Raw genomic sequence first — 26,236 nt, 5'->3', positions numbered from 1 at the left:
ATGGGTAACGTGACTTGTTAATGACATTTGCTTCCGGTCTGGCTATAATTTGTCACCTTAAAAATATTCTAAAAACGCGCTTGCTGCAGACGTTACGAAACTGAAAGGGTTCTCGCTGAATCACAATAGGCAGCGCAATATAAACGCGCACGCGGAACTGAATATTTCTATAAAGATCTAAAACAACAGCCAGAGCTTAAGCAGGATTATGGAGGAATCTTTCGCGTTCTCTAACTATTCGTCAAATGGAAAATCGCCCGGTGAAGGCTGCGTGTTGCCTCAAGCACATGCTATCGCTATGTTTGTGATAAACATCCTGTTCAGTGCTTTAGGGACGGTCGGCAACTTGTTGGTATGTGGAGCAGTTCTTAGTACACCTACACTACGCCGTATTTCAAATTATCTTATTTGCAGTTTGGCCGTGGCTGATTTGTTCATCACCATGAGTGGACAGCCCCTTCTGGCCGTCATGTTATGGGGTAGACTCCATGCTGTTTGTTATGATAAAGTAGAGTTGGCGTTCCGTGCTATTGGCAATGTGTCATGTGCTGCCTCATTGCTTTCACTTTGTTTCATCAGTATTGATCGGTGCGTTGCCATCTCTAAACCATTTCGTTATAATACTATTATGACGTATTGGAAGCTCGGCCTGATGTTGTTATTTGCCTGGGGTTTCCCTTCAGCTTACACATACGTGCGCCTTCAAGTCAGCAAAAAGATTACGTCATACATTACAGTGGGCATGTTTGGCGCGGGTTATGCCGTGTTAGCCGGCTGTTATATCGTAATTTTTATCAAAACTCTAAAACAAGCCAAAGAACGAAAGCGACTCTTGGGGTATCAGAGACAAAAGCAGTCTATTGTGTCACAGAGAACCGAGCGGAGACTGGCCACAACTATCTTGCTTATCATTGCGGTTTTCACCGTAGCCTGGGCACCACTGTTCTACCTACGAGTCAAGCAACCCAAGAAGAATTATGGGATAGCTTACGACTGGGCCCGCACCATCGCCCTGAGCTCGTCAGCGGTGAATCCGGCACTATATTGTCTGCGAAATGAAGAATATCGTAAGGCTTTCAAGCGAATACTTTTACTGCTGTTCTGCTGCAAAGGGAAAAAGGGTCAGGTGGAAATCACTCGCAAGCGAGCCCCTACACAACGCACAGCATCCACAAGCCTTCCACAGTAAAAAAGAACTTATGATGGCGAGAGTCGCGCGAACCAGCGTATACAATATCTATCGACGTAACCAAGTAGAACGAGACACTGTCAAGAGGAGGGTGGGTCAATCTAGCAGTCGCGTACACAGGGGGGTGCAGGGTGCGCGCACCCCCCCTCCCCTTGGCGGCCAAAAGTGGGTCATTTCTTATTAAGGAATCTTCAAATACTATGCTTTTTCCATATGATACCTATGACTGCGTACCTCCCCTCAGCCAATCCTGGGTACGCGCCTGATCTAGCGCACAACACCCACAAGCGTACTCCCTTTGAAATAAAACACTGTCTAGGATAGAGTGAAGCCGTACGCCAACACAGCGCACGAATTTCTCAAGCAAGCATAAGCACTGTCTGTGAGGTGCTATTTTGGCGCCGATACATCAATTTGATAAACAGTGCTCGACCAAGTAAAATAAAATGATGTCAAAGGGTAAGGCGAGGCCATGTTTGAAAAGATGCGATCGACGTCCACAGCCAACCCCAATGAGATGCGGAAAAATTCTGACATAGGTATGGTGATGCTATTTTTGAGAATAAGCACACTAAGACGTCATTAGCCTACCCCCAATGAAAGAGGAAAATACTGTCATGGGTAGGGTGAGGTTATGCGTGAGAAACAGCGCGCGAAGACGTCATTAGCCTACCCCGAATGAAAGAGGAAAATACTGTCATGGGTAGGGTGAGGCTATACGTGACAAGCTCGGCATATTTGATTCCCCTACCCCTCACTGGATGGGAAATTGCTGGGTTGATCTCATCGCACAAAGCGCGGCATTCTCTGGTTAGAAACTTGGATCAGACGAGGACCGGACGACGCGACTACAGGTAGAGACTAAGACTTTATTAAAACAATTTATGATTGCTACATTGTCTTATAAAATGATTAATTGAATGTTATTCTAAAATAGTGGCAATAGTCAATTAAAAGCGATTACGTGGCATGATTGTACATAAGACAAGATTCTCTCAAGCATTCTATTTTTTATTTTAAATGCCGGTGCCTGATGAATTGCATAATGTAGAAGCAAAACCACGAAGATTTAACGTGCACCGTCAAGAATGCTTATTTACATAGACTTAAAACGTTAAAAAAAAACGAGTTAAAATTGGCAGAAGTTACTGCTATAAAACTCATCTACAATTCTAGTTTCTGAGAGATATATACTTCAATCCTTAAAACTCAAATGTCTGACTTAAAATGGCTTAAAAACGTCATTAAAACCCTCCGAGTGTTACGTTTAGTATTTATTCTTTCTGTGGATAATGCATAGAAAACTGAGCTTAAAAACTGGCCCAAAGAGCGACATGTTACGATTATTTGGGCATAATTGAGTTCAAAAGATTTGTAGATGAACATCATCAACACGTCTGACAGTGTTATGACTTGAGTGCATAAAGCAGTACTCATAAAGCAGAATGACGAGAAACTGAAGAGAAAGCCAGGAGATAATGGAGGCCAAGACCTGTTCCCCGAGAATATTGGTATCGATCTGATATTATCAGACTGTAGAATGAGAACTTGTGACTCGAGTATTCATGGATGTGCTAGTAGTAGGACAGCGGTCTCCCGCGCGAGAACTCATCGCCGGATGACGACTTGCGGTAAGCAGAGCGGGAAAGCGATCTCGGTGGTTCGCCATTCGGAAGTCCATCTGCAACGGCACATCAAAACATATAAATATGCTTACTTTACGGACAATGTGGCGATGGATAGTGTGTGTGTCGGGGGCGGAGGGGGAGAAGCGAGGAGATGGGGAGAGGTTATACGAATGGGTGTGTGATGGGTGTGGGAGGGGGAGGTGCGAGAAAGGGTGAGATGGGGTGAGGGGGAGGTGATGGGTGTGTGAAAATGAGAACAAACCTATGGTTGGAGGATGGCTACTGCGCCTCAGGACAAGCCTGACTTTGCTTCCTCCACGGATCATGCTGATGGCGTCCGTGTGCAGCATGTGCTGTGTGCTACGTCCATTGATCTCGAGAACTTCGTCTCCCACCTATAAAAAGGGTGAATTAAAAAAAAACATTAAGGGGAGATAAATCGGCCTGAACTGATATTCAATCCAGCTAACAATTAAAACCGCTCCATTTTATTACATTTTATTACATTTTTGTCACGCAAGTCGAATCCAGTGTCACGCAAGTGCCAGCGAGCTATCAATCACAAACCTTGATCCGCCCATCCAGATCCGCTACTCCTCCCTCTGCGATCTTCAGAACATAGATGGGCATATCCATCTCCTGGCCCCCCCGGATACTAAATCCGTAACCTTGGTTCTTCCTGATCAGCTCAATCTCCAAGACCTGGGTAACCTCTCCGGTCCGGGGGTCCCTCATCAGTTCGCTCTCGCTCTTTGGGCGTGGCTTGAACACACGCTGCCCTGGTGGTGGTTGTGATTCACCGCCTGACATGCGTCGGTACCTGTCTTCTGGGAGAGCGGTACGCGCCGGGAGGGTCTGATACTTCGTGTTCTGCTCAAACTGCCCTCTTGCCTGAAGGACTTTGTTCTTGGAAGGTTTGGGGAGGACGGGAGGGGGTACTTTGCGTTCTGGTTGAGTTCTCTGTCGAGCGAGCTCCTCCTGACGCCTGGCTTCTTCTTGTAGACGGAGCTTCAGCTCCTCTTGTTTACGCCTCTCTTCCTCTTCTCTGATCCTGTCCTCTTCCCGTCTTCGCATCTCCTCCCGGCGCCGAATCGCTTCATCCTCATCACGACGTCTTTCTTCTTCGTCAAACCTTCTTCGCTCTTCCTCCCTCCATCTGCTGTCATCATAGGGACTCCTCCTTCCTCTGTCATCAGGGTAACGACCCATGGATCGGCGTCGCCTCTCCTCCTCCCACCGCCTTTCTTCCTCCCGTTCCCTCTCCCATCGTTCGTCCTCCAGCCTCCTTTCTTCCTCCCTCCTCCTAGCTTCTTCCCGAAGTCTATCCTCTTCCTCCCGTCTACGCCTTTCCTCTTCCTCCCTTCTGCGTTGCTCTTCCTCTTCTTTTCTTCGCCTTTCTTCTTCAACTCTGCGCTGCTCCGCCAGCCTTCTCTCTTCCTCCCGCTTGCGTTCCTCCTCAAGACGACGCACCTCTTCTCTTTTTCTCTCCTCTTCGCGTCGTCTCTCCTGGTATCACAAAAGAAGAACGTTATTTCAGTGCTCAAATTGCAAGTAACGGAGATATACAAATAGCTCCAAAGAAGATTAAACTACCTCCTCAAGTCGCCTCTCTTCTTCCTCTCTACGAAGCCGCTCCTCGTCGTCCCTCCTCTTTTGCTCGGCAATTCTCTCCTCTTCTCTCCTCCTGTCCGCTTCACGGCGCTCTCGTTCCTCCTCCTCTCGCATGATCTCCTCGCGGCTGCGAGACTCGCCCCTCTCGCGTCTTCCACGCACGCGCCCGATCGTGTCCTCCTCGTCGCGTCGCCTATAGCCACCGTCCGACACGTAACCGCCTTCCATTCGGCTGCGCCCGCCGACGTCTGGTACACTCTGTTTTTATGAAAATACGGATTAGCAAACGTAACAATCGTGCATCTGGAAAAATTAGAGGTAGACTTTAATAAATTGATCTCGTTTTGCATCACAAACTTACTCTGAATGATAGAGGCTTGGACTCCTCGTTATCTAAAAAAAAAAATAGCCAAAGTTAGATAACATATTTATCCCAGAGACAAGAAAAAGAAAAAAAGGTCTTTAACTCAAGCTACCAATATAATTATATTGGTCCATTGTTTGCACAGTTCTTTGCTTGAAGGACGGGCTTTTGCATAGAGGTTTTAGTGAGATAAAAAAAGAATTCCGGCTCAAGCAAGCGACTGTATAATAGCCGCTGAGACGAGACGTTGCACTAGTTGTTAAAGAATGTAGATCAACCGCTTCTTTGTTAATGTTTACAATTGAAAATACAGCGGTTCATTTGCAAGAAAACCTCAAAATAACCATCCACGATTAAAGTCTAATACTTCATTAATGATATAAGATTGAAAGTTTCTCAATTACTGGCTTGAATTAGCCGATGGAAATGGATTCTTCGAGTCACTCGGTTTGTGCGGGGGCATAAAATGGCGACGTGATTGGCCTTGTTTGAGTCCGTCTTACCGAGCGGTTTCTGTGCGATCCTGAGTGTTACGCTGAGTCCCGACTGCTTGATCGTGTTGACGATGTCACTATGGTGCATCCCCACGATACTGGTCCCATTCACGGCGACAAGCTTGTCGCCCACGTACAGCTCACGGCAGCGGTCAGCGGGGCTGCCCTGGATGATGCGACCTGGTAATTAGTTGAGCCCAGGTTAGAAATGGGACGAGATAAAGTAACAGACGACGACATACAACGACAACGACAACGACAACAAATGGATTAAATAAGCAAATACAAAGCTGGCAAGTGAAAATAATGCGCCCTGTTTCGTGAATTTTTCTTACATAGAAGACAACGTTTGCCCTATTGGTGGTTAGACCAATCGAAGATCTTATCGAAACGCTAGTTACAAAACATCTTGACATGTTATTAAAAAGCGCTTTTGGTCTCGGTTCTTTTTTGTTATTTTAGTGCCGACGGTTGTGCATTCTAAGGGTAGTGGGAGAGTGGGACCGAGCCTGTGCCTGATGACGTCATACCTATAGTTGAACCGCTCTTGTGTACGGAGGAAAGTATGACGAATCCGAATCCCTCGTGAGCGCCCCTGTTCAGTGTGATGTCGCGGTAATCCATTGGGATATCCGGCTGGAGCTTATCCGACTCACTACGCCGACGGTCCCGAGTACTGCCAGCGCGCTCGGACGGCGACCGGAAGCCATTCGGCTCGTATTCGTCACGCCGAGCGAGCTCGGTCAAGTTGCCAGCCGAACGGGATGTTAGGCGCACAGAGTTGGATTGTGAAGTGCGGCGCACGCCCGATGGGGTGGACCCTAGGAGACAAAGAAAGCAAGTGGTTAGTTACCATAACAACTGAGACTCTGTCCATAAGGTGGCTTATTTGGGGGGGGGGGGGGGGGGGAGTTGGTAGACCCCCGATCTGTGTTGCATGGGCCTTGAAAAACTGTAATTCAGGCTCATATTCCGGTTACCACCTACATGGCTGATTAGCTTGCCATCCAGTTCCCCTGTTATTTAGCTGTTATAGCCAAATGACATGTTCAAATACTTACTTCCTGGCATGGTCTGGCGTCTCCTGACACCCAAAGTCACTTGACCATTCTGAGCAGCACTCTTCATAAGTGAGATGACATCCCTATGGTAACCGTCAATCACACTAACGCCATCCACATACAGGATCTCATCCCCGCGCCTCAGTCGGCCGTCGGCAGCAGCCGGGGTGCCATCGACGATGGTACCAATCGCTACCTGGGTGTTGTCCTCCTTGCCGCCGACAATGCGGAAGCCAAAGCCACTCTCTCCGCGATGAAGGGTGATGTAGTAATCCACACTATCATCGTGTCCACGGTTCAGGCTGTCCTGAGATCTGTGAACAATAGTTTGACATTACTCAGCGATTTCAAAGTTGGTTGATGGAAGTGAATCGATCAAACAGGAATTAAATGTTTTTGGACTACAACTATCTTTACTACTGTAGAGTTATGTGTTGTGTTGGATATAAAATATTTGAGATGGTTAACTAAGCATTACATCTAGGTGTTTCTAATAGTAAGGTTATGGTTCCTTTATCAAGGGTTACTTCATGTATTTGATGGTAAAAGAGTAATTTTTGCACATGTTGAGTCACATCAAGGTATGGTAAGGCAGACTCTTGTTGTGATAGTTCCTCACCTCTTTGCAGACTGCACCGCCTTCCTGATGGGAGGATAGGACTGTGTCAGGGCGTCACCGCCCTTGTCAAAGTAGGCTTGGTTACCCCCACGCCCAGAGCCAATCTCCTGGTTACGTGTGGCTTCACCGGATGTTGCTAGGTTACCTGCACTGCCCATTCGCTGTGAGGGGGGTGGGCCCATGGGGAGCACTTGGACTGCACCCATGGGTGGGGTGGACTTGGGGCGTGGTTTATGCCAGGAGTCTTCCACATTCTGAGAATTAGAGGGCAGTACTGTCAAGAAAAGATTGTGACACAAACTACTATGTCACTTCTTATTTCATTATTATGGTTAATCAAGTGAAGTGAGTTCCTAGTCCAAGCCAAATCTCCTTGATGTTGATGGTTGGAGATGAAAGGGCAGACCAAGAAAAACTTGGTCCAAGATCATCATAGCTGAGTTAAAGGTCAATCTCCTGGACTGATGGTGGATTGGGGTATATGGAAAAAAGTTTGAATAATACCATGCAATGTCACACCCACTTGGAAGTGGACAAAACAACGGAAATGTATAGTGAATGTGGTGCGAGAGTTCTCATACTGTAGAATAAATTGCAAGAAGATTGCCACGGTGGAAACTTTTTGGCCTTTATCATAATCAATAAGGAAGCATAATGTCACCTGGTCTCTTCTTCCAGGAAGAGGACTATTCTTCATTGGTGTGGGCACTCCTTCAATAAAAACAAAAACTGTAAGCATATTTCTGATTGATGCTGTAACAAAAGGTATATGATGTTAGATATCTTGATGTTAGTATGAGATCCCTGGGCTGGGGTCATAGAAAGTAGGTTAAAGCTAACCCATGGATAAGTGCCCTTTTTATTCAAACAAATGCCAAGTAGCACTAACCTGCTTTTATTATTTTCATTCAATGTTGCAAGACCAATTATATGCAGAAATCACAAAATAATTATCTAAACAAAGCTTTATACTTTACTTTAAATCATAAGAAAACTTAAAAATGGCTTCCCCATGCTTCTCAAAGAAACAGGCACTTTCCCATGCTTGGAATTTTGCTCGTGGAATGAAACAACAGCCAACCAAGCCTTTTTAGCCTTTCAATGATAAAGATGTAATGCAGCTATTTGGATGTGCTTTCTAAGCCCATAATTTCCTCATCTTTAGTCTATGCTAGCAACACTGTTTTTCCGTATTTGAGTGCACACAATTGCACCTACCTCCTCTCTGAATGAGGATGACCGCCTCTCGTCCCTTTGGGCAATTCTTCAGCATATCCACTGTCTCAGTATGGGAGTAATTGCGGAGGTTGTACCCATTTAACTCCATCAACAAATCCCCCTCCATCAGATTCTCACAACGCTGGGCATCCAGGATCTGCTTGATCTTTTGCCCATAGGGACTGTCTGCAATAGTGAAGCCGAAACCCATTGGACCCTTCACAATCCGGACATTGTGCATCTCAGGAGTGGACCTTTGTAGGGTGGAGGTGGAGTGACGAGGAAAGGAGGCCGTGTTGTACCCTCTGTTGCCTGCCGGTGAATCTTGTTGGCAAGTGAAAACATATGAACAAATATGAGCAAATTAACATATCTCCAAAGACCATTTTGAGAACATCCGGAAGTGCCCACCATAACACAACTATACCTGTATTGCTGCTTGAAATACTCTGATCAGAATGGGCATTTGGCAGGCCATACTTGTTTGCAGGCTGAAGCAGACCACTCTGGTTATCCCCCTGGGGAGACCGCACCACTGTGTAGGACCCTATAGTCTCGACATTGGGGTCATCTGGGTCAAATGGAAGAGGGTACCCCCGAATCATATCCAGCTCTATCGGCTCGTTAGTTGGCATGGACTGGAACATGCTCACAACTTCTTGGTGTGTCTTGTTCACAACTGATCGGCCGTTGACTTTAATAAGGGCATCCCCAGTCCGGAGTTTGCCATCTTTGGCAGCAGCACCATCGGGAACAATGCTCTTGATCTGGAGCAGTTCACCAGACTGATCACCACCAATGATGGTGAAGCCAAAGCCGCGAAACCCCTTCATCAGTTCTGTCCTGATTAGTTCGCCCTCTAGTCGGCGACCTTCTATGTAGAATGTCTCTGTGTTTGGATTTCTGACAGAGTAGGCAGGTGGTTGATGATCAAGGTCAACTTGTGGCCACCTGAGGAAACAGATCCTATAAGTTTCTTGTAAAGGCATGTTAAAGGGGCACTCTCATGCTTGTTTTGAGAAAAATCAATAAAATATGAAAAAGTGTGTCACATAGTAATGTAAAACCTTCCTGATTATTTGCCTGGGTGTGATAAATAGAAAAGAACCCATTCTCCATAAAAGGGATTTTAAGCAAAGGATCTAGCTTGTTTATTCATACATTTCTAGGTCTGAGTAAAGGAACAGCCTCTTCCAAAACCTGAAACCATATCCATATGCTCAATGTGAGGCATTGGACCCAACATGTTGCCCTTGTTTTAGCTTGATGCATCCACTTCAGTAGCAATCACTGAAGTGGATGCATAATTAATTCACCTCCATCTATTTTTGTTGCATATAAATGTTACCTGTTCATAGCCTCAGCTTCCTGGGCTTTAGACATGGCTGTGGTGGTATGAAAATCAGGGGGGGCACGGTGAGGGGGAGGTCTCATGTATGATGTGTCATTGTCATAAGAATCCAGCCCGTCCTGGCTATGCCGAACAGCTAAGACAGGATTTTCAAACTGTGTTTTCTTGTTGATATGACTGAAACAGATTCACAATGTTACTAAAATTACACAAGCTGGCAGATTCCATTTATTGTTATCGTTATTGTTAGTTTATGGTTCAATTTAATTAGCTTATCTTACTTACTCAATATAATAAGTTCCATACTTAGGGTCATCCACTTTTTCCCAGCCATAAGGAAGTTCTAAAATGAAAACAGGTCCAAACAATCAATTTAATGAAATAAATTGAATACTTTATTACTATTATTAACTCTCCTCCGTTAAAGTCGCATTGTCACCAGTTAACTTTTGGTCGATTACGTAACAATTTCCCATGATTTTTAACGGAAAAGGCGGGAAATATTTCAAAATATTTAAAGCAGTGTGTCTATTGGATTTTTCTTTCAGATTGTGATTGATAATTTAGAACGGATGGCCTGTTATATATCTTGGATTATAATAGAGTTTAGTCATTCAGTATGATTGGCACTCTATCAAAAATTTGATGAGAAAAATATATTTTGTGAGACAATTTAAAAGAAAAAATTAGTAGAAAAGGGGCATGTTCCCTTACCATCATCGTCACAGTCTTCAGGTCTTCTGCTTTTCTTGGATGCAAGTCTAGGGTCCACCCATTGCGTGGTCCCAGTCTTATGGCTATAAACACAAAGTGAGTGAATACTCAGACTAATTTGGTCAAGCTGTCAAAACTGCGTTGATAGCATTAAACATGTCATAAGGTTGACTGTATAAAGCACCTACTTTTCATTTTGACTGTATGAAAAGGTATATTTCTCTTGCCACTTTGGTGAAACGGGGGTTGGCTTAGTGGGTATATGGGAGCTATTTGAAAATGTTGGCTTAAGGGGGCTTATATGCACAGCTGTCAACCCAACTTGGACAGAAATTGAAATTGGTGAAATAAAGTAAATATATGAAAAAACCTAAGAGAGCCAATGCAGGTGAATACAGAGAATGTATTAACATTCTCACAAAAAAATTAGGCTTGTAATGAGGTCCAAAATCTGGTGACACCCACCTAATGCAGGTGAGTTGACAGCTATGTAAATGTTGATACTTAGTAGAGTGTACTTACTCAATAAAATATTTCTCATTTGTCTCAGTGTAGGCTACTTCCCAGTTGTCTGGGAGTGGTCCCAGCATGTCGCCTGACGGCATGTCACCATTCAGAGGGCCCTTCTTCCATTTCGTAGCAGATGAAGGTCTTCCCTGCCTCTTGGAGGCGGGTGCACTTAGGGTACCAGCCGGTTGTATTGGTGGTTTGGGGGTGCCATAGTGGTTGCCTTCAAAGACTCCACTCTCCAATAAAGCACCACTCTTTTCCATGTCCATGAATTGTTGCATGTTTAAAAAGACGTAATCAACTCCTGGGATTTCCCCATTTCGAGGGCTGCGTGTAGTACCTACATACAAATGGACCGCTTATTAACATGTGTTTAACAAGATTAAAAATAATATGCAAAAATGTACGTAGCAAGGAAATAATTAGGGGAAATGTTAAGAATGTTTCAATCACGATGCACTTCATAAGCTTGAGTTTGAAGCTATTCATGTCAATGGTGTAATAAAAATCTAGATCAAAGTGCAATATAAGCCCATTGTTGATTAATGCAAGTGGGATAATTTACATGTTGATCATATTATAAAAAAATATTTTATCATGATTTTAATAAAATGTTGTGTATTAAAACATTTTCAAGCAATCTGCTTTTCTCTTGACACTCTAGATTCTCAAACAAAACACAAATGTCATTTCTCAACAGCCAATAAATACCAGCTATACTGATTAACTATCAAGACAATGTTTAGGTTCTTATATAAACCACTCTTTATGGGGTGCTACAAAGAAGAACTCATCTTATGGACCTCAAACCAAAACATTTCTGTCTTTGTTGATATTCAAGTAGGGTTTGTTAAAGACAAAGACATTTGCGGTCATCTAAGAACGATGATAATGCTTTGTTGATACCAGAATACCCAGCTGAATACTATAAGAATACCAGATGATGAACTAAACATAACATATGAAATGCAAAATTGGAGACATCCTTTATGTTTACCTGAGGCAAACTGGGTATATTTCAAGGTTAAAAAAATATAATATCAGTGATCTTTCAATAATTTTGTTTTCTTGCTTTTATTTTGAATTTTGTACAAAATAAAAATATTAGAAGGGGCCAAAATCGATTTGGTATTTCTGTAACATCTCTGAATCATTTATTTTTTTTTAGAAAAAACATCATCTAAAGCAATTTTTTGTGTATCTAAACACCGAATTCACTACTTGAAATTGACTTATTTTTGAGAAGGAAAAACGGCTTCTAGATAGAAAAAAATATGTAACTTTCGAGTCTGTGCTTTTCTTATAAACCAATGGGGATGATGTGAGAAATGATAAAAAGTCATTTAGGTATCTTTTGATAAATATTTATCAATTGGGTATTTCAAATGGTAAAAGATTAATTAATAAAAATCATGTATAATTTAAGCACATTCTGATTGACTGCTAAATTTTTGGCTTTCTTTACGAATATGTCTTAAAAATGGGAAGATTTTTCCACTTGAGCCCTCCTAAGATGAAACGTTTAACCTCTTGGCAAAAATGTCTTTCATCTGGGGTAACATAAACTATTCTCGATTTGTTTGCTGCATGACTGCTTAACAACCTGTTGAGGCATCCGTATAAAAGACAAAAAAACAGCGGAGGACTAAATCTTTACAAAGCTTATCAAACAATGCACACTTCCTTTCTGCAGCCTATATCAAGTTTTATCAGAACAGGAATTTTTCATGAATGCGAAAAATTTGATAGTAATTCATATAGGTAATTTTCTAACGGCAGAATACATAACCACAAGTTTGGTTAAACACTGAGTAGATGGAGAGATTTTAGTGGTAACTTTTGGACTGAGTTTAATGTCGAAATAGACCGTGGGAAAAGCAGTACGATTGAGGTAATGGCAACTCAAGCAAAACATGCAAAAACAGGGAAACGGCAAACCAAAATTATTGGTCACGAAACTGCAATTATACAGACCACAGCACACAACACTACCAATTGGCCGCCCAACCAAAAAAAAAAATATATAACTTCGAATTTATCTTAAAGAGCTTGTCAACTTAACGGGTGACACAAGCTAATTTTGAGAACAAATATTACTTAAAAAAGCACAACTTTTATGGGGTTTAATTATTGACTTGTGAATGATCGGATATTGGCGATTTCGCAAGTCAGATACTATCTAATAAGAATTTAGAAAAAGCTAAAACTGCATTGTTTAAGTATTTAAAGTCTTCATGATACTGGCGATAAACATGTCATCTTGTATATTTCGCTGAGAAATCATTACAAGGAAAGCCTAGGTTTCGGATTCTGTCAGTGTGTGGTGGGGGTTATAAATTCGATACGGAGCAAATGTTAAATTTATTATATGGTGTTTTAAAGAGTATACGTTATAGTTAACCGATTCGATTAATACTTACATGGCACAGTTCGTCTGTAGAGATTCTCTCTTATTGTAAGCTGTAACGCGCTATCCACTGAATCCGAATCGAAGCGACCAGCCAAGAACTGACGAAGGTCTTTAGTTATTCCAAGACCTAAAAATAAACGCAAAAGTTTGCGAGTTTTGCAAAGAAACCTTTGCAGAAGTTTTACAAGCCTCAAGTATCGAAAAGAGTAGGTTAACTACAGCCAATAGATAGTAACTACGGTAGGAATTGTTAAGGAAAAGTAAAAAAAACTGGAGGACTCACAAGAAAGTAAATACTCTGGTTAAATAAGAAAAACCGAAGCTTTGATCACTCAAGTGTGGAACTACAAGCTCCCAAGCACACACCCACAGCACAAATGCTTGGTTTTGAAGTTATACGGCAATAGAAAAGTCCCCTTGATGTGGCAATTGCAGTTATAAGGGCACTAGAGTTGTAGCTACCGAGCGAGGAGCTCAAGACCTGCACAAGAACTAAATAATTACCAGGTTTGACCGTTCGCAGGGATACGGCGTTGCGTCCATCCTTGCTTATAAGTTCGAGCACATCGGGTCTTGTATATCCAGCGACGGGCTTGTTATTAATCTCCAGTATCACATCACCGCAAAGTAACTTCCCCTTCTTATAAACCACTTTGTCTTCTTTCAAGTCTCCGATATTGATGAATTCACCGAATTCGGCGCCTCCAACAATCTTCAAGTTAAAACTTCCCTCTTTGCTTTTGCATACGATGCTCTCGCGAACGTGATGCGACCAATGTTTGCCTTTTCGCGACAGAGAACTCTTGGATGATCGGTGCGACATTGTGTAAGATTTAGATGGGCATGAGTTCTATGAATGAGGTTTACAGTCAAGCATTTGCTGGCGAGCTTGTTATAACCCCCGCTTACTCCACGTAATTTCAAACTTACGCTTGGAATGCCAAGACCCGATTAAACATTCGAACGCCATCCAGATCAAACAAATGCGACTGCGCATGCGCACTAGCCACCAGCCCCTAACGGTCACTCGAACAGAAACGAAAATTTAAAAAAAAAAAGATAGCAGGAGGAGTAATTATGTTTGGCAAAAACTCATATTTTGACTACACCATCACAGAAAGCGCGCGAATCGCATCGATTGTTGACCGACTGAGATAAAATTCGAGCTGTTTAGAAATTTGCTACCCGCGGTCTGTTGAGAATTTGTTGTCACGAGTGTCGAGGCCATTCACATGACTCATGTCTATTAAGATTGTTAAAAAGGTGATCGAAAATTATCGGAAGCGAAAGAGAGGACGGAATGTAACTTAACGTTATCTTATAAATAGCTTGGTTCGTTTTGTTAAATACATTTCTTTTCGCAGAGAAGGTTATGACGAGAAAAACAAACGGGTATAGACGACAGGTCTCGAACTAGCACAGTTCCATTGTAATTTGTATTATTACTAGAATGTGAGGAGTTTTTTTATTATCTTTTTTTTCATTTATTCTCTGTTTTTTATAAGGGCCGGGCCATTCGTCGAGACATTTTTAAACTTTATCAAGAGATGAAGATTTTTGATAAAGGCCTAATAAATACAGTATAATTAAGAAAACGATTAGTTACACTTTTTTTATTGTGTACTCGAAGTATTCGAATCAAGAATTCGTGAATCAAGTATAGATATTAATCAAATACAGGCCAAATCTAAAAAATAAATAAAAATGAGCGAGTCTATTATTCATGTGATATGGTCCAGGATTTCATTTGATAAAGCATTAGATCACCATATTGCTGGCTGCCTTAGCTATCGAGGTGGCATTGAGCAGACGCTCCATGATTCCACTGGATTGACGGCCACGAAATGACGGAATTGGAACGACTCCATCTTCAGGTGCAGTCCGTCGAGCTTGGACGAGTCCCTGTCCACACTGTTAATAATCTCATCCTCTTTTTCCTCCAGTAACCTTCACGAAATGAGAAGATGACGTAAGAGGCACTGTCCGAGAACGAGGAAATATATCACATAAAAAAGCCATAAACGGAAATAACGATTAGGGGATGTGAGCACACAGCTTGATTATCACAATTATTATTCAACCTGCTCAGGAAATCGGACACAACAGGGAACTTGCGCTAAGAGATCACGTAACTGCATCCAGAAAAAAATATATATCTAAATAAAAATAAGCTCTTCCTGAAAAAAAACATTCTGGCTTGATTTGTAAGGGCTGAATAAGTTGCTTTATTTGCTGTTATTTTGCTGCTCAAAGCCTGAGCCCGCACACCAAATAGTCACGTGATCTCTTAGCACAAGTCCCCTATTGAAGTCAAGACAAATATTCAGACATTTCTAGGGCCAAGGAGGAACGTTTCTTAGCTTTGCGTTGTTGTTTATTTAGTGCGTATGGGAATATATATGTCTTGTTCTTGTCTGCTTTTTCGACGCCCGGTGTTTCCTGGCGTTTTCTCATTGGTTATTGGTCTAACTGGTTGACTATGTGACCCATTTCGCGAGATTTGGAGCGCCTGGTATCGTCCGTCTTCATCGTTACATCGTAAGTGCATGCGTACCGTAAGTTGTCGTCAAGTTTATCGCATCTCGACTCCATTATCAAAGAAACAGTTTCGTCCGAAAGCTCATCCGGGGTATTGACTTCTTCAATAGATACTCCGCTGTCCATCTCTGATACCAATGACTGCAGGCTCGCGCATAAGGTCACGGTGGTGCAGCCAGAGAGGGTTGCTGACGAACAGGAAGTGACGTCAGAGGTGTCGAGAAGAACGTTCAAGTGCCTGTTAAACGCATGCGCATTTGATAAGAAAGCCTATTCATATTCATGTGGTTATCTTTTACAGATTATATAGATGATGCTTTGCTTTAAGAAACCTTGAGAAAAGTTTTCAATTTCAGAACGAAATAAAAGCCGGTTCTCACTGCAAATATAGTTGTTTATGAGTGCCATCTTCTAAACAAAACGTTAGAATTATCGTTATCAAAAATTCGAGTGTACTAAGAGTTCCAGCATCTTTAGAATGATAATGATTCAAACTAACGCGATATCCTGTACTCTGAAAACAAAAATACCATTTTGTGCTGGATTATTTTTCGTTTGTCTCGGTAGCTATGGATGGTGGTCATGCTCACCTTTCCGCTCGCTCTAGTTCATCGTCTAGTGTACGTGAGTATTCTCGTGCAATTGCAATCTTCCTCTCCACTAATCTGCAAGAAATGACATGGAAATCACCAAAAGCGTATCAATCATTGGACCTCCAAGTAAAATATTGGTATGAGTTATGCGGTTTTTATTGTTTATATAGTTTACTCCGGTTGTCAAAGCAGTGTTTTTTTGTTGTTCTATGGATGTACTAGACTTGGGTTATAAAACGATGATATTGTTTACTGTGATTCTTCTTTAATCGAATACGCTCCGGATCTAGATCCATCGTGTATTCTACGTTTTACAAATTTTAGTCAAATCTGAAGGTTTTAAGCATTTTAAGGTAAGAAACGTGGAAAACTCAAGTGCAGAGAGGATGGGAACAGTGTATATTTATTTCCTTTTTTTCGCTCTCCATTTCGAAAACACTATGCAAGAGCATTGTTGACCTTTTTGTTGTTGCACGAGAAATTGATGTCCTTGCATCTGCAGTTTAAAATACAGTACCTAGAAAGGCGTGTAATGGAAGGCTGAGCAGACAACAAGACAAGCGGAGTGCACTCACCGCTTTTTCGCTTTTCTTCGTTGCTTTCCTTGTTCGATAGCACTGTGCAGGGCTCCCATAAGACCACAAACGTTCCGCTTGATCTCCAAACACCTCTCCCCAAACAGAACAAACCGCAACACGCTAAAAGGAGACCTCTTATCGGGGCATGGGGACTTCAGGCGGGAGTAGGCGAAGGACATTGCGAAGAAGGGGACCGTTGGCGCATTCGACTGACGCTAGACGCCTGCTTTTCTCAAGCGCGCAAACGAACAGTGCGTTCCATGTTGTGTAAATCACGAGCAAAATGCAGCGAATATATAGCCTTCTGATTTTTTTTTCGGTTTCGTTACCGAACGTTACGCATCTCTCACTAGACAATGAGAGAGTATGCTGCCTCTCTTTTAAAAGAGAAATCTGCTATATCACTTTTCATTTCACATATTTTGTAACGTGCGCGCACAAACCTGAGTATTGTCCTGGCGCGCTCACATGCAGAAGAACAGCGCGTGATCGAATGATGCGAGATCTGTGGTTAACGTGAAAACACCCTTACTAGTTTTGTAAGGATGGAATGTCACTACAGAGCGGTTTTAAGTAAAAATAGCTTAGAACTTATATAAGGCAAATAAAAAAACATGATTTATAATCCATTTCCCTTCACATGCGCTCCGAGAGCCAGGAACGGTTCACGGTTTTTTTGTACACCAGAAACAAAGCAGTCATACCTTTGTTAAGATTGATCTTTGTTATTTTCGATCTAGTTCAACAACAGCACAGGAAGTCAGTAAAGTATGTTTTATTTTCATTTTTACACAATCAGAAGGCATCATCCGATGATGCAACGATCCGGTAAAAATATTGTATTCATACACCGTAATAAAAGCTGCCCCCCCCCCCCCCTCAATACCTTAAAACCCTAATCTGTCCCCATCACCGCCTCCCTGTGACCTTATAAATAACCAAGAAATCACATTCACCAATGAGTGAAGAGTTTACTCGTGAGCCGGTACGGTCTGCAAGGCATGGGCCGAGTCTCGACTGACTGACACATCCTGCAAATATAGTAGAGATGAAATTGTCAACATGGTCAACCAATCAGAGTGGGCTTGTCAGAATTTGAACCAATTAGAGGGAACTTGTCAGCATGGTCAACCAATCAGAGTGAGCTTGTCAACCAATCCAGGCAACCAATCAACAAATATCAACATAAAGACCAATCAGAGTCAACATGCCAACAAGCTCACTCTACCCGGAAGCATAGCATGGTTGGACAGTAGTAGGCGGCTATTTCGTTACAATTAAAATATTGAAAACTCAATGGATTATGTAGGACATCTTAATGAAGAAAACAATTTTAACCAGCAGTTATTACCGCAATGTGAAAATGATGACGAAGATGTAGAAAATCAAGGTTCAAAAAAGACAGAGACAGTTTGCCTGATTAAATAAAATAAAATCTTACTTCTGGTTTCTGCCTGTGTGTATTGACTGCCGGGATATGTAAATCAAACTGCTCTATCTTACACCCTGAAAACAATAAATGAGTATAGAGGTCAAAATGAAAGCTTTAAATGATGACACATCCAAGAAGGGTAGGCTACGTGTAGCCGTTGACTAATGAATACCCTGGTATGTATTCAAAGGTTTGACTACTTTATTAAGACACTCAAAAACATACCGAAAGATCCAGCGTCTTTTGCGGGAGTGACATTTGGGAGCTTCAAGCATGACACAAAAGATGAAAATAGTCAAGAAAGGTAGCCTACATGTATCTGCTGACTCTTGAATAAGGTTTGACTGCTTTCTTAAGAGAATAGAGAGGATATATTACACGAGTCAGCGGCTAAGCATAGGCCGAGAGGGAGTAAGGGGAGCCTTATATCTCACCATATGCCTCTGTTGTAAGCTTCAGTACACTGTGCAATGGAACTTTGATATATGGAAGCTCTTCATAATTCTTGTCTAGAAAGTAGGCAAGTAGGCATCTGCCTACTGCCTGGTGGGGGAGACAATAATCATTAATCAACCTGTTGGGTAGTCAGCACATATAATAATCTTCATCTTTAGATGGTTACCTTATAACCTATCAACAAGTTTTATAACCAATGGCTCTCAACTCCCAACTTATAGAATCAGACTCCCAAGATTAGGCAAAGACACCGTTTTCTTTTCTCAAAGACACCATTAACAAAAGATTTGACTGTATTGAGAACAAGCTGCCCTTATCTAAACATGTCTAAACAGATTATTTACAATTAAACCCATCATAATGTGCTTAAATTGTGTTTTTGATTCAGTGCTGTGGCAGGCTTCAAAATACTGGGGGGGGGGGGGGGGTACACTACTGAAACATTAAGAAAATATTTGGGGGCACAGTCATTTCCTTGTAATTTTTTTAAAATATTGGGGTGGCATGTGCCCCCAGTGCACCACACTGTTACGCCCCTGTGATTAGATCAGTCGAAGTAAAACAAATTATACCAAGCTGGCCAAAATACAATGATAAATGCAGGGACAGATTTAGGGGTGGGACAGGCAGACCCCGATCCCCCTATTTTCAGGTTTGGCTTAAAAAATAACAAGAAATTCAAGGAAATCCATGGAGGAAAATTAATCTGGCCCACACTTTCTTGAAACCCATGCTTCATCCCCCTTTTTCAAACTCCTGGTTCTGCCCCTGGCTTGTATATATGGGCCTCAGCCCATCCTCTTTTAAATAAATTTTGTATAAGACAAACAAAGAAATTAAGTCACCGAGAAGACCCTTGCTCTCATATTTGTCTTAGAAGAAAAGGATGAAAATCATCATGAAGGCACAAACCTGGTGACATACTACAAGAACATTGTGCTGCCTCTCAAGTTCCTACAAAACAAAAGTGGCATCAAACTACGAGACAACAGTAAAACAACAAGAAAAACACATGCATAACGTGATGGCGGGGGAATAGGAATGATGCAAAAAACAACTATGTCGTACATACCATGATCACTGGTTCTAGCCTTGCAACTAGATCTTCATATGACTAAAACACAAACAGCTCTGTTAGAGGATATAATAACTAGAAACTGCAAATAGCAACAATTTTAGCTAGTGGTACTATATTTACCTCTCCTCTCCGATATCTGTAGTGAAATTTGTCCTCATCTCTTTTGGCAAAGTCTTCGGGAAAATTTTCCTGTATCTCTTCGTATGTCATTCCCTCACACACACCCTGACAATGTAATATAATACTAAACCTTTCATCACTTTGAATAATGGGTTACCAAAGTCACAAATCACATTAGTACAGTACTTACAGCATCAATCTCATTCAAAGCTGCCCATTTTTCAGTAGACACTCCTTTGATATGCTCTGTGGTTTGAATGGTGCGCTTGAATTCACTTGTCCAAACCTGGTGAGCAAAAGATTAGAATTATGATGAAGTAGATGAGTATTGGTAATTACAGAGCCTGTAAGACTCTTTGGGTGTTTTGACAGATGACCCCCAACTAACATAGAGAAGTAAGGGTTAGGTTAATTACCTAGCCACTCATTCACTTAAAACATGTCTCGAAGGCTAACTTTTCCTGGTGTAGGCCACACTCAACTCATTTTTCTCCCCTTAACAACCCCCTGGCCCCCAGGTGTCCCGCCCCACCCACTACTACCTCTTATTGCTACTCCTTTTACCTGGTTGCTATGGCACAAATACCTGCTGTTAAACAAAAGCCATGCTCATAGCCAGGACAAAGATTGTCATGGACAAAAATTTGGGGATATAGAGACTAGACCACCTTTTTGCTGTCATGGAAATTGTGTACACCTCCTTCGCCTTTCCAAAGACACACAACTGCAGTGACCATAGACTAACCCTATATGCCCTACCCTAAAATCTTGAAGCTTTTGTTCAGCCATAAACTCTGCCAGTTTCTCTCCATACTGCAATGAAAGAAGCATAGTAGTCCAGACCAAACTTGAAGTGGGTCAATGGGTTGACAAAAATGGTGAAAATAAGGGTTGAGCAGATCATGGCAGCTTAAGATGGAACTGTACTCACCAATCTGCCTCTGTGAGATAAATCTGAATCCCCACCTATCCTTCCCTTTAGATTATATTCACTTTCTCCATGCTGTTGCATCATAAAAATAGAATAAAAGATACCTGTTACAGTGGACCCAACAGTCAAACTGTGGGTACCAGAAAATGTGTGGAATGTTCATTGTTTTTTGAAGGATCACAAATGACAAATGAACAGGTGAAATTTGTTGGGATTTGTTCGTTGTTTGTTTGAAGATCTCACATGTGAGATCTAGCATAAATCAAGTTTTCTCTTTATATACACTTGCTGCATTCGGGTATGTGTTTATTTGTACACTACTTCCACGAAATATTCAAAGGAATCAGAGAATAAATGCCAGAATTTCTTTATGTAAATCAACAGAGATTGGCAGATCTGTGTTTGGACTAAAGGAGTGTCAGATATAATAGAAAAGCTGTAAAAATTTCCTGATATAATAAAGTGCTGTGAGGAGGGATTACCCGTGTTAGGTAGATAGCCTTTGGAGTAATGTGGATATTCATCATATAGTAGACAATTCGACTCTCAAGATAACCTAGAACATACAAAACAAAAATAAGTCCTGCATATATCCCAATCACAAAAGCTGCCAGAAAGAACATACAAAACAAAAATAAGTCTTGCATATATCAAAAAAGTTCAACTGCTACCAAACCAACTAATTATCTATAGAAAACTGTGAGAGATAACAGTAAGTTTAAAATGACTATTGGCCACCCCTTAAAGCCAGGGACAGGCGTATTTCCAGGATTGTCCGAGGGGGGGAGGGGGGGGGGGGGGAAGTGTGCAGTCATAGCCATCATATTGGAAAAGCATAGTATAAGAAATGACCCACTTTTTGACCACCACGAAGGGGGGGGTTTGTACGCACCCTGCGCACCCCCCTGTGTATGTGCCTGAGGGAAATGCACCATCAACATACCTTCAATTTTATTAGCCACAAATTGCTTCCCTCCATTGATAATCTTTAGGTATGATACATGACTACAAATAAAAACAGTAGATATAGTAGGCAAAATAATTTTTGTCTGGGAACAGTTTATAGTTAATCATAACAACATGACTAATCAATTCCCTTGCTGTGCGCAGTCAAATGGTTTACGATGTGACAGTGAAAACATGAAACTAATTGATAAAGCCATTAAAAATGAAAACAATAATAAAGATGTGGCTGGCAAGGGCTCTTTAAATCAAACAACTACATCACTTTCATGGCATTCTTACCGATCCTTCGCCATACACAGTGGCTCATATGCTTGCTCATAGTGTTCTATTCGTGCTAGGAAATCCTCACACGCCTGCTCTGGTTGGACACCTTTATAATCAGGAGAGCTTATCTTTACAGCCTGTAGAACAGTTACACCAATTACAAAATTATAAGGGATATAGTCTTCCATTTTAACACTAGTTAACAGGACCCATATGACTAAACTAAAGAGAAAGTGTGACACATTGTCTAGCATATTCTAACAGCTAAGCCTCACCATCACGTTAGACTTGACAATCACAGGATCATCCACAACTGATTCCAAAAACATGACCTATATACAGAAAAGCAGAGAATTATTGAAAATCGTAAGCATATTATCTGGTCGTAAAAAAAGCTTACTTGACTTACCCTGCATTCATAGCTTTGGCATTTTTCTATAATTGTCTCCCTACGTTTGCGTGTAGAGTTGGTGGCATCAAATATCTGTACAACAAAAAAAGCGAGTTAGCATAAAATGGACACTTAAGAACAACATAAACAATAATTACCGCAACTTTGCCTTTGTCTTTAAGCCACTCGACTATATCCGCCAGCACCAGTTTAGCACACTCCCTAAAGATAGTGATTTTTATGTCAACAAGGTATTTCGACTATAAATAATAAGAATGACTTGCCCCTGTCTACATCTGAGTTAATTACCAGAGTTTTCCTCAAAACAACAAATATAAAAAAAGGAAACAATAAAAAGCTTACAAAGGTTGGATCCTGGATTTCTCTATTGCTTGTATTCAGTCACATGACTTTCTTTTGTGTGTTAACTTCCGGTTCATGAAGTGGTGGTCAAACAAACCAACATGGCCGCCAATGTGCAAGCACACGCTTTGATTCTCTCCGAGTACGCTGAAAGCCTAGGCCAAATGTGAAGGATCAATACCCGAAAAAAGTTTTATTGTGTCAAGGGATCGACCCCTACACATTAAAAAAGAAAAATTGTGTGTCTGATTTCGATAAATTTCCCAAAGTAGAGTTCCTCGTCATCTCGAATAACCAAGCAGCGAAATATAATCTATCGATGTATGGAATTCTGCGCTCCAGAAAGCCGCTACCAATGCTAAAAACATTAGGGAATGTTTGGGGAACATGTATCATTGGGAAACAAATAATATTTTAGAGATTAACAAGCACTTTACGAAGTGATTTTTAACCACTGTTCTTGGCATCTTGTTGTAAAATCGCTTACTCAAGCACCCTTTTTAATATCACCATGGAGAACTTGAAAGAAACTTTTGTCAGTTTCGCGATTTGATCAGTGTAGGGCATTTTTACAGAGAGAGATTCTGACTCAGCGCTTGTTGTGAAATTCGATCACCGGAATGTTTGACCACCACTTCATGCTTGCATATTGAGGGAGGAGGGTGGTGGTAGATCCAGAGGGGGAGGGTGGGGGTAGATCCAGAGGGGGAGGGTAAGGTAGATCCAGAGGGGGGATTATTCACAGATATATATTATTTTCTCCCCTTTTTGAATGCTCTCCCCTAATTTTTTGTATTCAAGTGCCTCATTCTGGATCTACCCTCACCTCACCCACCTCCCTATGGAATTACCCCCCATCCTCCCTAACCCCAACCCTCTAACCCCACCCTCGCTCCTATGGATCTACCCCAACACTCGCCTCCCTTCTGGATCTAACCCTCCCCCCTCTGGATCTACCCCCACCCTCCCCCCTCTGGATCTACAAAACATTAACTTTCAGTTCCACAGATTTAAAAGCTTTCGGATGCACTTACTCTCGTATGTTCATGCCATTTGGATTATTAGGATCAAAGAATGAATGATCAAACTGAGAACCTTCCAGCATCCTACGTCGATAGTCACCAAGGCTAAACACTGAAAAGATCATACAAGAGTTGGTATTCACAAGAAGAAATAACATACCAGAACATGTTCTATTTAAATTGCTGACAAACTGTTTAAAAACAACAATAGAAAGATTACAAAGATGACAAAAGCAAAAAAAATACATATTTGGAATACACTTTCTGTACATCATGAGCAACAAAGACATGGAAGCTTGAAGGAGAGGCTGGATTTTGCCATACATTCGTGGTAATTCAGCCTCCCTACCTTTGCAACTAATAGTGGATTTTCTTTGGATTCAGACTTTTTTTTTTTTTTTAAATAATAGACAGTTAAAAGGACAAAGTTTTAGAGCATAGCCGATTCTGGTTATCATTGGAAAACGCACATTATTTTATGGTAGCGAGAGATTTAGTTGATTATTCTTCAAATAACACAAATGTGCCCAAAGAACCTCTAGTAGCGATCGCTCTGGTCACATGACTGGATATGAAAATTGACTCCCATATGAATGTCTTACAAACGCCCAGAAATTGACGGCTGACCTGCAGATTGTTGACAATAAAGTCTTCAGAACTTTCCACATCATGTGATCAAACAGGAAACATGCCGAAAGCTTTTGTCACATGAATGTTACTGGCATGAATGTTATTGGACATGGGAAATTGAATCCACTTAATACGCTATCGCCAATCAAAGTCAAGAATAGATTTCGATATTTTTTCTGTTAACTTTTGTTTTATAGCTGTGTAATAACCCAATTCATATGTACATAGCATAACTCTCTACTTATGGGCTAATTATGACATAATGTCAAGTCAACAGCAATAGGATGAGGTTGTATAATTGTGTTTGTGCTATTCACCATACAACCTCAGGCCTCCTAAATATTAAATAAAACTTAGAAAACAGAGCATCTACTACTAAACTAATAGGTAAGCTTAATAAGGTTCCATCGGCTGCTTTACCTCTATTGAGGACTGAAGAAACGAAGGATCGAGTATACTTTCCTGGCATCTATTTAGTTTATTTATTCAGTCTGTTATAGTTATGTCTATAGTTATTTTTTTTTTTCACCTTTACGATATGGCCATATATGCCTTTGTGAAGTATATTATTAAACGTTAACGTAAACATCTGTTGTTAGGCCTTGAGGTTAATCAGTTTTGCCACGTAATAACAAAGTGACAACACACAAGTCGAGGAGATCGTAAATGTAAGGATTCTTTACCACAAGTAAGAAAGCACATGTTTTATTAGCTGAACTTTGGCCGTGTGATTGTTAGCATGCCTTCTTGACCGTGTTGTTAGTGACGCAACACATATAGAAGCTCACCTTTCGTTGATACCCCAATCCAGTTAAGATATCTAGCCAGCTTCCTCGAGATAAAGCTCTTGCCTCTTGCGGGTAAGCCTACCATCACAATAACCACCGGCACGTTCACGATCTTTGGCGCGGTGGCAGGGTACAGATTACGGTGCATTTTTGTTTAGTCTCTTCCTTTGTTGTTCTCTTTCCTAATTCTACGAAGTGTTTGGGGCTCTATGTCTTAATAAGTTAAGTTCTTCGTATTTCTCAGCGGTATAATAATCATAGATGTGATATAAGAAAGGCGAATCAGGTGATTGATATCAAGTAAGATGGATATAGAGAACAAGTTCACCACACTCACACCATAACACAAACAGAGCACGGGTCACGTAAAGGAGAGAAGACTGGGTGAAGACTCCCATACGCCTTCGCGGGCCGGGTTTCACGCATCGCACGACCTCTTGAAGGTGGTGTTTCAATAGCCTGCGTAGCTGGCGGCTATATTGAGTTTCAGAGCAGTTTTCTATCAGAGAATACGCGAACTCGTTTGTAGTTTGTTTTGTTAGCTTTTTGAAAGGCCGCGAGAGAGAGCTGGGGCTAATGTAAAGGGCGCCCGGTTTTGTGTTACACGGGATAATGCAACAAAATCTTTTTGCGATACATTGTAACGTTTCCATTCTGACATGTTGCCAAACAAATGTTACACTGAATAACTTCCCACATATTAGTTATTTTTGTGTTGCATGTTGCCGAGTGTAATGATGCGCGGAAAGTTGCGTTGCGCGAATTCTCACACGGTCAAAAACTATCCACGATACAATTTATCGCGAAAACTTTTTGTTGCATGTAATCCCGTGTATAACACCCCTATGAAGCTTCGCGTGCATTCAGTTGCTATAGCACGTGCAAGCAAGAATCTAAGTCTTGTTTTTATACTGCGA

The 26,236-nt window shown here is 41.5% G+C and overlaps 4 protein-coding genes across 7 annotated transcripts; 1 reads left to right on the top strand and 3 right to left on the bottom strand.

The window, feature by feature from the left end:
* Positions 1 to 74: 74 nt before the first annotated feature.
* LOC5514418 (D(2) dopamine receptor) lies at positions 75 to 2,301 on the top strand. Its single transcript, XM_001634592.3, has one exon. It carries the CDS (start codon positions 209 to 211, stop codon positions 1,187 to 1,189), a length of 981 nt encoding a protein of 326 aa, XP_001634642.1. The 5' UTR covers positions 75 to 208; the 3' UTR covers positions 1,190 to 2,301.
* Positions 2,045 to 14,154, bottom strand: LOC5514417 (membrane-associated guanylate kinase, WW and PDZ domain-containing protein 3). 2 transcript variants are annotated; one of them, XM_032383990.2, is made up of 18 exons: positions 13,674 to 14,154; positions 13,180 to 13,296; positions 10,772 to 11,099; positions 10,250 to 10,332; positions 9,821 to 9,878; positions 9,533 to 9,712; positions 8,612 to 9,135; positions 8,185 to 8,508; positions 7,628 to 7,677; positions 6,967 to 7,220; positions 6,348 to 6,661; positions 5,817 to 6,107; positions 5,296 to 5,466; positions 4,790 to 4,821; positions 4,411 to 4,686; positions 3,385 to 4,323; positions 3,080 to 3,212; positions 2,045 to 2,870 (listed from the first exon to the last, which is right to left on the bottom strand). In XM_032383990.2, the coding sequence occupies exons 1-18, from the start codon at positions 13,990 to 13,992 to the stop codon at positions 2,764 to 2,766; spliced, it is 4,500 nt and encodes a 1,499-aa protein (XP_032239881.2). In that variant the 5' UTR covers positions 13,993 to 14,154; the 3' UTR covers positions 2,045 to 2,763. The 2 variants fall into 2 exon arrangements, with proteins under 2 accessions (XP_032239881.2, XP_032239882.2); XM_032383991.2 differs by having other exon boundaries at positions 9,842 to 9,878.
* Positions 14,155 to 14,767: 613 nt separating this feature from the next.
* LOC116619311 lies at positions 14,768 to 17,504 on the bottom strand. Of its 2 annotated transcripts, none has more exons than XM_032383992.2 (4): positions 16,876 to 17,186; positions 16,298 to 16,372; positions 15,724 to 15,945; positions 14,768 to 15,116 (listed from the first exon to the last, which is right to left on the bottom strand). In XM_032383992.2, exons 1-4 carry the CDS (start codon positions 17,055 to 17,057, stop codon positions 14,957 to 14,959), a joined length of 639 nt encoding a protein of 212 aa, XP_032239883.1. In that variant the 5' UTR covers positions 17,058 to 17,186; the 3' UTR covers positions 14,768 to 14,956. The 2 variants fall into 2 exon arrangements, with proteins under 2 accessions (XP_032239883.1, XP_048585801.1); XM_048729844.1 differs by having other exon boundaries at positions 15,010 to 15,148; positions 16,876 to 17,504.
* Positions 17,505 to 17,638: 134 nt separating this feature from the next.
* On the bottom strand, positions 17,639 to 25,708 carry LOC5514458 (6-phosphofructo-2-kinase/fructose-2,6-bisphosphatase). Of its 2 annotated transcripts, XR_007312118.1 has the most exons (18): positions 25,320 to 25,708; positions 23,914 to 24,013; positions 22,675 to 22,738; positions 22,535 to 22,609; positions 22,401 to 22,457; positions 22,141 to 22,262; positions 21,839 to 21,900; positions 21,378 to 21,451; positions 20,896 to 20,967; positions 20,724 to 20,777; positions 20,155 to 20,250; positions 19,965 to 20,069; positions 19,839 to 19,880; positions 19,679 to 19,720; positions 18,745 to 18,853; positions 18,536 to 18,575; positions 18,320 to 18,384; positions 17,639 to 17,909 (listed from the first exon to the last, which is right to left on the bottom strand). XR_007312118.1 is itself a non-coding variant. In XM_001634551.3 (17 exons), the coding sequence occupies exons 1-17, from the start codon at positions 25,465 to 25,467 to the stop codon at positions 17,850 to 17,852; spliced, it is 1,347 nt and encodes a 448-aa protein (XP_001634601.1). In that variant the 5' UTR covers positions 25,468 to 25,707; the 3' UTR covers positions 17,639 to 17,849. The 2 variants fall into 2 exon arrangements, 1 of the variants encoding a protein (XP_001634601.1); XM_001634551.3 differs by lacking the exon at positions 18,536 to 18,575 and having other exon boundaries at positions 25,320 to 25,707.
* Between the last annotated feature and the right edge of the window lie 528 nt (positions 25,709 to 26,236).

This window comes from Nematostella vectensis, chromosome 1 (genome assembly GCF_932526225.1).
Source record: "Nematostella vectensis chromosome 1, jaNemVect1.1, whole genome shotgun sequence".
In the NCBI taxonomy this organism is placed as follows: Eukaryota; Metazoa; Cnidaria; class Anthozoa; order Actiniaria; family Edwardsiidae; genus Nematostella; species Nematostella vectensis.
This window is presented reverse-complemented; position numbering and strand designations above follow the sequence as displayed.

Bases quoted from the DNA above. Each gene is read 5' to 3' on its own strand.
- LOC5514418 (XM_001634592.3), top strand. From the start codon at position 209: ATGGAGGAATCTTTCGCGTTCTCTAACTATTCGTCAAATGGAAAATCG.
- LOC5514417 (XM_032383990.2), bottom strand. From the start codon at position 13,992: ATGTCGCACCGATCATCCAAGAGTTCTCTGTCGCGAAAAGGCAAACAT. The intron at 8,509-8,611 runs GTATAGTTGTGT...CTTGCCAACAAG, and splicing joins TATTTCAAGCAGCAATACAG to ATTCACCGGCAGGCAACAGA. The intron at 6,108-6,347 runs GTAAGTATTTGA...TTTGTCTCCTAG, and splicing joins ACGCCAGACCATGCCAGGAA to GGTCCACCCCATCGGGCGTG.
- LOC116619311 (XM_032383992.2), bottom strand. From the start codon at position 17,057: ATGTCCTTCGCCTACTCCCGCCTGAAGTCCCCATGCCCCGATAAGAGG. The intron at 16,373-16,875 runs GTGAGTGCACTC...CATTTCTTGCAG, and splicing joins CGAAGAAAAGCGAAAAAGCG to ATTAGTGGAGAGGAAGATTG. The intron at 15,946-16,297 runs GTGAGCATGACC...TGCGTTTAACAG, and splicing joins GAACTAGAGCGAGCGGAAAG to GCACTTGAACGTTCTTCTCG.
- LOC5514458 (XM_001634551.3), bottom strand. From the start codon at position 25,467: ATGCACCGTAATCTGTACCCTGCCACCGCGCCAAAGATCGTGAACGTG. The intron at 20,070-20,154 runs GTAAGTACTGTA...TTACATTGTCAG, and splicing joins CTTTGAATGAGATTGATGCT to GGTGTGTGTGAGGGAATGAC. The intron at 18,854-19,678 runs GTTTGTGCCTTC...CTCCCCCACCAG, and splicing joins TTCTTGTAGTATGTCACCAG to GCAGTAGGCAGATGCCTACT.